At 47.6% G+C, this 12,243-nt stretch overlaps 1 protein-coding gene across 1 annotated transcript in view; it reads right to left on the bottom strand.

Annotated features, from left to right (window-relative positions):
• The window catches only part of selenbp1 (selenium binding protein 1), a 77,408-nt gene that overhangs the window by 24,211 nt on the left and 40,954 nt on the right, over positions 1–12,243 (bottom strand). Inside the window, exon 6 of the mRNA XM_084336513.1 lies at positions 55–237. Coding sequence (XP_084192639.1) covers positions 55–237 — 183 coding nt within the window. The remainder of the gene's footprint in view (positions 1–54; positions 238–12,243) is intronic.

Genomic DNA, 12,243 nt, shown 5'->3' with positions numbered 1-12,243 from the left:
ACCCAGGACGCTGGTCACAGGACACCGAACCACCGCCGGGACGGCCAGACTCACCTTCTTTGACATGTGCCGGGTTGAAGCCGTCGGCCAGGGCTTTGGGCGCGCCCCACTCGGTGCTCATCATGACGTTGTGGCGCGGCTGGTACCAGAAGTCGTAGCCGAAGGGCGCGGCGTCGCCAGGAAGCTCCCAGTTGCCGACCACCTCGAACGTCTCACCATCCAGCAGCACAAAGCCTCCTGGGAAGGATGTTGAGAAAATACCCGTCTTCCATTTAAAAAATGTTTCATCGACTTTTTTGTATCGTTTACATTTATTCAAATGAAAGGAAAAAAAATGTTTAAGTCTTTTTGACATGTGGGTCAAGTCATTCTTGCCTTGATACAAAAATCTAGGCAAGATCTTTGCCTCAGGGGCTGTATCCTTCAGAGGCTGCATTTGAAGGCCACATCTGTCACGTGGTGCGACCAAGTCTGTCCCATTTCCAAGATGGCTCCTTCAAATGTGGCTTGAGAAATGCAGCTTCTTCTTTTCCTGAGTTTAGAGGATCCAACGGATGGTATCCCAGAATGCATTTCACACCAAGCAGCAGTGATGGCAGAAAGCTGTGAGTCACTGCATTATTATGTTGCTTTATTTAGGTTTTAATATTTTTTCAGGCAAGAAAATAACTTTTTATTCCCAATATGTGGTCAGTTTATCCAAATAACGCCTGTTTGGACATCTGCTCCAACGTCTTGAAAAATTGAGCAGCTGCGACAGGACTGGGGTTGACGCATGCCCAGTTTAACTGGGAATCCCTGTTCAACATGAGGTTTAACTATCGTAACTGATCGCCCTTGCTATTTTCCTTATCTGTAATTTCCAGTTAGTAGCTAGATTAATGAATTTTGTGGAAGTGGCAATAATCAAATAATCTGGATAAAATCATCACAGTCTAATTTAACAACCCCAGTCTCCTCCGTAGACCAGACCATCTCATTTAACAACCCCAGTCTCCTCCGTAGACCAGACCATCTCATTTAACAACCCCAGTCTGAAGCTGCTCCATAGACAATGAATTGGCAGAGATGGTATCGATGACACAGAGCACCCAGGGGAATGTGTACAGTCCGAACACTAAACACCTTGGCCCGCCCCCCCCCCCCCTGCACAGACGGGCAGGCATCCGAACTGAAGTGAACATGAACTGACACTTGTTATAATGTGACTGTATTTATTGTGGGGATTGGGAGGTGGGGCGTTTGATGTTCCATGTTGATGTCCCAGTGCTTAAATAACATGCTGTACCGCAAACAATTACCACCAAGTTGTGTGGCATTAAAAGTATCTTGTATCTTGTATTTTCTGTTTCGGAACTGAGAACACTACTATAGAATAAAGCTCAAACAAACATTCTGTGGCTCCACTAAGTCAGCCTCCCATTCATTGTCTATGGAGCAGCTCCAGACTTTATACCTGATGACATGACACGTTTGAATCACATTTATCTGGTTTTTGGCTTTAGGGGAGAGGAGCTCATGCTCATAATTGATTGAACTTCCCTGATGATTGGGTGGTGTTCAATTATTCAATCATGGTGCAAGTCTGATGGACGCTACACTGGAAAACAGCCTCCCACCCCCTCTATGAGGAGCTAGCCAAGATGCGGAGCATGTTCAGCCATAGACCGATCCCTCCCTCCCTGACGCACCACACACCGCTCCGGCCAGTCCTTCATGCCAGTAGCCATCAGGCTCCACAACTGTGGACATGGACTGCTGCAAATAGTTGGAGAACTTAATGACTGGAGAACTAGATAACTGTTAGGACTGTCTGACTCTTAATCCCCTTGGGGACATTAAGGCAGAAAAGATAACAGAAATAGTAATAATAATTGTGGAATATTCTATCAATAATAATAATAATAGTATTCATGGTATGTATCATAGTAGCACACTGCACCAGAGTCCGTGCAGTGTTTAGTCATTAATAAAGGAACACTTGACTGGACATGAGGCTGAACCGGTGCTCTTTGGAACGTCTTGGTTAAAAGGGAATTCCCTGACCGACTAAGACCCAGCTGGTCACTTAAGGGGCAGTTCACCAAAAAACAAATGCTAATTTATTTTGCACATAATCTCACATATACCAAAATGCTAAACTGTTTTACACATATTCATCGAGTTTGACAGTTATTGAAAGTTAATTAGTTTGAATATGTCCTCCAGTGATGTCATCGGAGGACCTGAATCCTTGTTAATTGTAATGTTAATTACAGCTAAATTAAATTATGTAGATTCAAAAATAGCAATTACTATTGCAATCCCTATGGGTCCCTGGGCCACTACAGTTAGAAAGCTACCAAAGAAGCTGTTTGATTATGCAGGGCCTACGATTTACAATAAATTACACTCTAGACAGAATTATCTTCTAGGCTTACGCTTGGTTCACACAGACTCAAAAAAGCTTTTATTGTGATTTATGATGACAAGATAGAATAATTCCAAAAATCTTTAAATGATCCAGCACAGCTGTATCCAGCACAGGGTTATTGACCTGTAAAACTGTGTTTCTTTCTCAAAACAACAGTGTGCTGCAGAGTGGTAGAAGTAACTTACCCCTAATATTTTAAAAGCCAAGTATTTTTACTCAAGTACCGTACTTTACTTGAGTATTTTCATTTTAGGGAACTTTGTATTTTCACTCCACTATGTTTCCAAGAAAATATTGTACTTTTTACTCCATTACTTTTATTTGAACCCATCAGTTACTAGTTACTATGAAGAAAATGATTCTGGCTACAAGATATTGGATAAAGATTATCTACTTTCACATTTGAAGCCTCTCAACCTCAAGAGGACATAATCAGAGCAGCATAACTGGACCACCTACCACTTTAACATAACCTTTAATCAGAGCAACATAACGTAAGGTTATGTATAACCAAGTTCTATGAATACTGGTGACGCTCAGCGTCATCTGCACTAACCTCACTTCGTGCACATGCACTGAATAAAAATCCACAATGTACCTTTACATACCAACATCCGTCTGGCCACACCCCTATCCGCTACCTTCATAAGCAGGTGTGTGGTCACCTACTCGCCTCCTTCCCAATCGTTCACCACAAGGCGAGATCAAGGGCCGCAGTGGCGTCCCGACGCTGAGCGTCACCAGTATTCATAGAACTTGGTTATATACATAACCTTACGTTCTATATCATACTGGCTGCCGCTCAGCGTCATCTGCACTACAGGAGCTGAGCGGGAGCCTGAAGCTCGACAAATGTACCCCGCTGAGGCCCCCCACAACCATCAGACCGGAGAGGACCGAGCCCCCCAACCCTCCCTAATGGAGGATACCCTCCCTATTGGAGGACGGGAGGGAGACGGATCCGACCGTGCGAAGAGAAACTCGAGCAACTCAACGCACAGGGTGAGCAGACTGTGGCTTGACCCCACGACTACGCACACGCACAACCCGCATGCCACCAGGGAACGAACGGAAGGAACAAACGTCGTTACTGCCCCCAAAATCACGGGGTCAAGAGCAAACTCAACCCCGTGGCAAGGCCGTAGCAGCGGAGCGCGAAGGAAGACCCAGACTTACTGAAGGGACTGGATCCCCCAGAAAAAGGGGGCCCGGAGAGGTCAACAGCATCAAGACCTCACCAGGCGGTCACTTAGTGACACCGCCCCCCACATCGCCAGCGTATTCGGACAGGGCCCCTCCAAGAGCGGGCCCTTCCCCCCACTAGCACGCCGCCTGGCACACTGACCCTGGCACACTCAGGCAGTCAGCATGGCTGTAACTCGCAGCACTCAAGAGGCTATACTACAGCGGGAGCAGGCAGCGCACCGGGGAGACGACCACAAGAAGGGGTCGGTCTCTCAATCCAGGCAGCAGGCGTTTGACCCGAGCCTGGAGCACTGCGGATGAGACAGGCGCCAAAGGGGTCAACTGAAAACAGCACCCCGGCGGAAGGGGCGTATGCTGGCATTGTTGCGCACCATGACAAAGCCTCCACCAAAAAACCCCGACCCAGAGGGGCAGAGGCAGAGAAGGCCGACACGATTGGCAGGCGTCATGAACGTGCAGGGGCACACTTAACCGGGTAAACCGGGAGTTGACTCCGCTCCAACACACCAGGGAATCAACCACCCTCTTGGTACCACATGCGGTGGTTGTTCCTATAACCCCTCAAGAAAAAACTCCAAAACACACCTGCGGGTATACACTGGCTATACCGCAGTACAAGTGTTTCAGTTTTCAAAAACCAGGCCTACGGGTCGACGAAACACAACTTCGGACCGGGCCCGGTGGCCCGGGAAGCAGACAGGGATGCCAGAGGAGGTCCATAAGACCATCCCAACAGCCCCCTCTTCGCCATGCGTAAGAGAGGAGCGAAAGGAATGGAAAACCCGCCCCTTCATGATAGCGCAGGGTACAACATGTACCCAGCAAAGGGTCTCCATAACGCCCAACCCTGTGACACCCGGGCCGACCCGGCATTGTTCCCCCCGAAAAAAGCACAAGTCCCTCAGGGTACCAGAACAGCAGATCTGCGTCCCCGGCGGACAACGGGTTAACTGACCTGGACCAGCGTGACCAGAACCAGTCCCGTGCCCTGACCACGCCAACATCCCCACTCCAAGAGAGGGGGTAGGTACGCGTGTCGATCTAAAACATGAAAAGAGGGCGCCACCCAGACGGTCCCATTCGTACCGCGCTCAGTGGCCCACCCCAAGGGCGTGAGACCCCTCTACCTATGTTTTGATCTATTCCATTAACATCCCCCAGATATGAACGAGAATTCGTCGAGACCTAGTAACAGGCGCTCGGAAGAGAAAACCTCCATCCCAGTTGCCCTATAAAAACGCAGTTTTAATAATGAGCAACCAAGGCGTACCAGCCTCATGCGTGATTCTTATCAGAAACACCCCGAGCCAGCACTATGTACGCGTCGAGACCCAAACACATCAATGGATAGTCTAACAAGACACCAGACATTGTTCCTCCAAGTCGCCTGGGAGAACGACAAGGAGCCGTCGTGCTTCATGTTCTTTCCTCTTTTTATTAAAAAAGAAAGAAACACAGACTGACATGAATCCCACGTGACGCGGCTGAGGGTAAATTTTTTTCTCATTTTTACATCCCGCCACCCTCGCCACAGGGAGGAGACGGGAATCCCCAGAGAGACTTCCCACGTGAGCTGTATAGATTGAAAAGAAATATTGCAACATTGAGCTATGTAACACTTAGGTTAGGGCTCTCCGAGGAGGAGGCACTGAACCAATACACACTCAATAATCGAATTGAATCGAATACACATACAATAGAGCAGAACTCCTTTTTGAAGTTCTACTCACCTTGACAATCTGAGGAGGAGGCTCTGAAACTCTGAGGAGGCTCCCTCACTGGGAAGGAGAGTCCGAACTCACAGAAGGCACTTCTCCCTGAGGAGGAGCTTCGTGAGGAGGAGCTCTGACAACTCCCTGAAACAGATCCATAACATGGAACTTGAACAACTCACGGAAGTCTTACCAATAGAGACGCGCTCAGTGACGTACTCTATGGCGGGGACATTTCCGCGGTGCACACGCCCAATTTTTCAGGGCGTGGGACCAGGAAACTCCCCCCCCCCCCCCCCCCCCCCCCCTACCCTGTAACGTGCCGAACAGCAACGTGACAGGAACCCTGAAGGACAGGGGGTTTTAACCCCTGACCAATCAGAAAGGGGAGGAAAGGATTACCAGTTCACCCCTTTACGACCCCTCACCCCTGATACGATGTAATGACAAAGTAGAGCCATGACCCAGTCATAGCCTGCTACATGAAGCATTAACAGCTTCACATAGCATGTGCTAACCTGCTATCTGAGTTTTACTAAGGAAAAAACACAGAACAGAGAGGGCCCCTTTAAGAGCCCCGGTCCAGACTTACACATGTGCTTCTGTGGGCCAAACCTAACCCAGTTGTAGATCACAACGACACACACAACCCTTCATCACAACAAAAAATGGCAAAAGCACACTCTTACTACAGAGGAACGCCGTTTTTCATAACGAGAGAAGACACAAGTCCTCGATTATGTATTGGCCACAGACCTTGCTAAGCACACATGATAAGTGACCAAACAACCTTTTCTTTAGGAAAAAATTGTTTCTCAAGCGGAAGCACAACCCCAGCAACTTAAGCTGAGGGTTACATCGTATCCCCACAAACACAGTGACACAATATATTGTAAACAACATGTCTGAGAGGAGGGGGGGGAAGCCCCAGGGAAACCGGGGGGGTCACCCCTCCTATCTTACCCTTGATACGACCAGGTTGAAGAGGTACTCCTGTTAATATGTGAACATGCTGTTCATTGTCATCACAAGCTGAGAAAAAGATTCATTCCTCAATCACATGTCACTAAGCATAGCTTCACAGGTTAACTAACCCTCTTAGTTGTGAGTTCACCCACGTTTATAAACGTTACATGAACACACATGTTCTCATCACAACTAACCAGTTCATCTTTACACATGTAAAAAGCAACGCCGATTTTCTATGGAGAGAGAAGCTATACCAGTGACAAGACAATTCACACACAACACGCGTTGTATCCTCAATGTATTGCAGCAACACATGTTTTGGAAACATCGTTATTACAAAACATTTAGAAGGGAAGAAAAGAAGAAGTGTTTAAAGTCCGGTCAGGACTCCTACCTTCACCCTGAGCGCAGGCCGAGAGGACTGCAACACTGGTCAACGGGACACTGAGTCGAACCCAGCATCTCCTGCGTTGGTGATGAGGGTATGTCCGCTACGCCACCCAGCCGCCGTTCTCCATGTTGACGAAGTCCTCGCTGGCATGGAACCCGGGTGTAGGGTCGACTAACATCCTCTGTCAAAGATGACGTCGTAGTCAGTGTTTAAGGCATGTTATAGTCACAGTAACGTTCAACAGTGTAGCATTAAGCTAACAGCCGTCCGACTGATAGCAACAAGCTAACGTTTACTAGCCTAGTGAACACAACGAGCTAGCACCGCAGCTAACAGCTGACTGGCTAACAATAGTAGGCCACAAACTAGCACGCCAGCTAAGCAGCCATCACCTGAACTGTACACAACGACATAATAAGCCACACTTCAGACAGGCCGCCGCCTGAGTCCCTCCCCATCCTAAGAGGGAAGAGAAAAAGAAATGTCAAACACAGTTTTCAACAGTGATTTACCAGACATACAGCGGAGCCGGCACAATTCCCGTATGGGCTGCAGCCGACTTGAGCATGGAACTCCCGATAACGAAGATCCATGCCCACTTTTCCTCGTGCCTTAGGGTGTACTTCCACATTCATGTGAAAGATGGGGCCTGCACGGGACAGAGAAGCATGCGCTTGATCATGGGCGTCAGACCAAGATCCTCCGTCCGCCGCTTAAGAAGCCGAGCAGAGGACCCCAATCGGGGCCGGCCTTCGTAAAAATTGTCAGCTAACCCCCATAGCGTTAACAGACAACTAGCGCTCGCAAGCAAAACAGTACTCACCCAGCACGGAAGCAAACCGGCTTCTCACAACAGCCGGTGCCTCCCACAGTCCAGCTGTATAACCAGAGGTTCAATACCTATCCAGCCGTAGCAAGGAGGACTGCAGTTGGGGAGTATATCAGCGGCGCGAGCCCCTAATACGAAAAAGCCGGTGGAGGTCAGAATGATCATCATCTTCCAGACACTCCAGTGACGAAGACAATATCGCCGTATTTTCTCGAAAATAGTGAGAGAGAAAATAAAGATATAATGTCAACGTATCTTCCCGTCTTCTGTTTTCCTCTCAACTTTCTTCAGCTTAACAACCTCGTCAAGTGATGTATACAACAGGCACTTCCTTGTGGTGAAAGTGAAGAAGGAGGCGAGTAGGTGACCACACACCTGCTTATGAAGGTAGCGGATAGGGGTGTGGCCAGACGGATGTTGGTATGTAAAGGTACATTGTGGATTTTTATTCAGTGCATGTGCACGGAGTGAGGTTAGTGCAGATGACGCTGAGCGGCAGCCAGTATGATATAGAACTGGACCACCTACCATTTTAACATAACCTTTAATCAGAGCAGCATAACTGGACCACCTACCACTGTAACATAACATTTAATCAGAGCAGCATAACTGGACCACCTACCACTGTAACATAACCTTTAATTAGAGCAGCATAACTGGACCACCTACCACTGTAACATAACATTTAATCAGAGCAGCATAACTGGACCACCTACCACTGTAACATAACCTTTAATCAGAGCATCATAACTAGACCATCTACCACTTTAACAACCTTTAATCAGAGCAGCATAACTGGACCACCTACCACTTTAACATAACCTTTAATCAGAGCAGCATAACTGGACCACCTACCACTTTAACATAACCTTTAGAGGTCAGTGGATTGAGAATTGAACTCTCCCAAGCACTGGAATACAAACATCATATAGAATGTGTACTTTTACTTTTGATACTTCAGTACATTCAATATCAAGTACTTTTACTTAAAGTTGAATTTAGAACAGCAGGCATTTACTTCTACCAGAGTACTATTCTATCTGGTTATTTCTACTTTTACTTAAGTAAGAGTACCTAGACTCTATGCTCCGTTACCCATACTGTACAAACTCTGAACTCTGTTGCCTATACTCAATGTATACCCATCTACTGTTTTACTGTACAGCTGCCTTACACTGTAATCATAACTACCTACCTCAAACTATAGTCTACCCATAAAACTCTGTATGATAGCCATGTACAATAATGCTGTACTGTATATCAAGTTCAAGTTTCAAGTTTCTTTAATAGTTGTCATACAGAAGTACAGAATACTTTTATACAAAATGCTTCTTACTGTTACGCTCCAGAGACTGTGCAAGACAAGATAAGTATGAAATAAAATAACATAGTATAGCATGTAAATTAGAAGTAAAAAATGAGGTCACAGTGTTCAGTATAGACATATGTACAATGTTCGATGCAGAATAGACGTAACTGAGTTACCATATAATATACAATACTGTGCAGTGTACTAATATACAATACTATATAGTGCAAGGCAGAAATGGGATGAGGTGCAATTTAGGTACAATTTACAGTAGGTGTACGAGTTGTAGTGCAAATCCTTTATCAATAAATATAAAGTGTGTTTGTGTGCTCTAAAGTGTGGAGAGTGGGTGCGTGTGGGTGTGCGTGCTGTGTGCATTTGATGGTTGTTGCATAGTGTTTATTGTTCGTTTAGCAGCCTGATGGCCTGGGGATAGAAGCTTCTTCTGAGTCTTTCTGTGCTCGCCTTAAGACTCCGGTATCGCTTGCCTGACCGCAGCAGTTCAAAGAGGCAGTTGTTTGGGTGGCTAGAGTCCTTGATGATTCTCTTCGCCTTCCCCCTGCACCGCTTGTTGTAAATGTTCTGGAGGGTGGGAAGCCCCCCTCCAATTGTGCGTTCGGCTGAACGTGTCACTCTTTGTAGTCTGCTACGGTCTTGTGCAGTGCTATTCCCAAACCAGGAGGTGATGTTGCCAGTCAGGATGCTCTCTATTGTACATGAGTAGAAGTTCCTAAGGATCTTCTGACTGACTTGGAACTTCCTTAGGCGCCTGAGGAAGTAGAGGCGTTGTCGTGCCTTCTTCACAACACTGTCAATGTGTGTGGTCCATGTCAAGTCCTCGGATATGTGGGCTCCGAGGTACTTGAAACTGTTCACTCTCTCAACCGGTGCCCCGTCGATGCTGAGGGGGCTGTAGTCCTTGACCCCCGACCTCCTGAAGTCCACAATCATCTCTTTTGTTTTGCTGACGTTCAGGGAGAGGCAGTTCTCCTGACACCACTGTGACAGATTCTCTACCTCTTCCAGGTAGGCCCTCTCGTCGTTGGCAGAGATCAGGCCCACCACTACTGTGTCATCAGCAAATTTGATGATTGTGTTGTTGTTCCGCTGTGCCACGCAGTCATGTGTGTACAGGGAGTAGAGGAGGGGGCTCAGAACACAGCCCTGGGGGGCCCCTATGTTGAGCGTGATGGATGAGGAGGTGCAGTTGCCTGCTCTTACCACCTGGGGTCTGCCCGTCAGGAAGTCCAAGACCCACTGGCAGAGGTCATAGTTCAAGCCCAGGTCCCTGAGCTTGGCTATGAGTTTGGAGGGGACTATGGTATTGAATGCTGAGCTGTAGTCGATGAACAGCATTCTCACATAGTTCCCCTGCCTCTTGTCCAGGTGTGATGCTGCTGTGTGCAGCACATGGGCTATGGCGTCCTCCGTGGACCTGTAGGGGCGATATGCAAATTGCAGGGGGTCCAGGTTGATGGGGAGGGAGGAACAGATGTAGCCCTTCACTAGCTTCTCAAAGCACTTCATGGCTATGGAGGTGAGGGCTACAGGGCGGTAGTCATTGAGGCAAGCAGGCGTAGATTTTTTGGGTACAGGGATGATGGTGGACTTCTTCAGACAGGTGGGGATGACAGCCTGTTCCAAGGACAGGTTAAAGATGTCAGTGAATACCGGGGCCAGTTGGTCGGCACAGACTTTTAGGACGCGGCCGGGGATGCCGTCCGGTCCTGCTGCCTTCCTGATATTCACTTTTTTAAAGATCCGTCTCACCTCATGTTCTGTTACCCTGAACACTGAGTCTCCATCAGCAGACCCCCCCCCCCCCCCATTGCCGTGGTTTGTAGGCTGGTGTTGTTATTCACAGCCTCAAACCTCGCATAGAAGGAATTGAGATCATTTGCTAAGGAGATGTCACTGTTCAGTTTGAGGGAGGTGCCTTTGTAATCTGTCATTGTTCTGAGGCCCTGCCACATACCTCTAGAGTCAGCCTGTTCAAACTGAAGTTCAACTTTATCCCTGTAACGCCGTTTTGCCTCTATTACTGCTCTCCTGACGTTGTATCTTGCCGTCTTGTGTTCTTCCATGTTGCCTGTCACCAGCCCGGTGTTGTAGGCTGATGTGCGCACTTTCAGAGCCTCGCGGACGGATTTATCTACCCAGGGCTTTTGATTTGGGTATATTCTAATTGTGGTAGAGGGGATTGTTTCTTCTACCAGAGTACAGACAAAGTCAAGCACCGTTTCAGTGTATTCGTTAATATTGGCTGTGTTATCACGGAATACACTCCAGTCTGTGCATTCAAGCGCAGCTTGGAGTGTCTCCTCTGACGTCACGGTCCAACGCTTAACCTCTCGCGAGACCACCGGCGTTCGCTTGAGACTTTGTTTATACTTTGGCAAAAGAAAAATGGCAGCGTGATCGGACTTACCGAATGGGCTAAGAGCCTGTGACTTGTACCCATTCTTAAATTGCGAGTATACATGGTCTAATATGTTCTCGCCTCTGGTGGGACAGGTCACATGCTGATAGAAATTCGGCAACACCTTTTTAAGACGCGCGCTGTTGAAATCGCCCAGAACCAAAATGGCAGCGTCAACATTAGCTGTCTGGAGTTTATTTACTTCGTCGTGTAACTTTGAAAGTGCGGCCCCAGTGTTCGCGTGTGGTGGAATGTACACTCCGATGAGGATGATGGACGTTAACTCTCTCGGGAGAAAGAAGGGTCGACATTTGATCGTGATAAACTCCAGGTCTGGGGAGCAGTGGTTAGACAATTCCTTTGCGTTGCCTAAATCGCACCACTCCTTGTTTATCATGAAGGCAATGCCGCCTCCTTTCGTCTTTTGTGACTCTTTTGCCGTCCGGTCCTTGCGGAGAACGAAGAAGTGGTCTGCCGGTTCTATTGCGTGATTCGGGACATCTGGACTCAGCCAAGTTTCTGTGAAACAGAGGACGTTACAATCCCGAATGTCCCTCTGGAATTGGATCCGTGCTCTGATGTCGTCCAGTTTATTTCCTATCGATTGCACATTGGCCACCAATATGCTGGGCAATGTGGTTCTGTGTCGTTTGGACCTCAGTCTGTTTCGGACCCCGGCTGCTCTTCCACGTCGTCGCGGCTTCTCCTGGCCTTGGCCACGGCCACAACAAAGAATCTCGGCGGGCCACTGCTGCTGTTCAGCAATCCGATCCAGAGAGCAATCCAATCGGTAAGTTTTCCTTAATCCAATGTCAATGATTGACTGACGGTCATACACATATAATGCACCAACAGTTGGTGCAAATAAAACTCTTAATACTATAAAAATTAACAAAAGAAAGCACAGTCTCGACGGAGCGATCAGAAAGGCAGCCGTTCGGTTAGAAATTAGGTTTTTAAATATATATATTTATCCACACCTGTCTAAATATACC

The sequence above is a fragment of the Notolepis coatsorum genome, assembly GCF_963971535.1.
Source record: "Notolepis coatsorum genome assembly, chromosome: 19".
NCBI classification, from domain to species: Eukaryota; Metazoa; Chordata; class Actinopteri; order Aulopiformes; family Paralepididae; genus Notolepis; species Notolepis coatsorum.
This window is presented reverse-complemented; position numbering and strand designations above follow the sequence as displayed.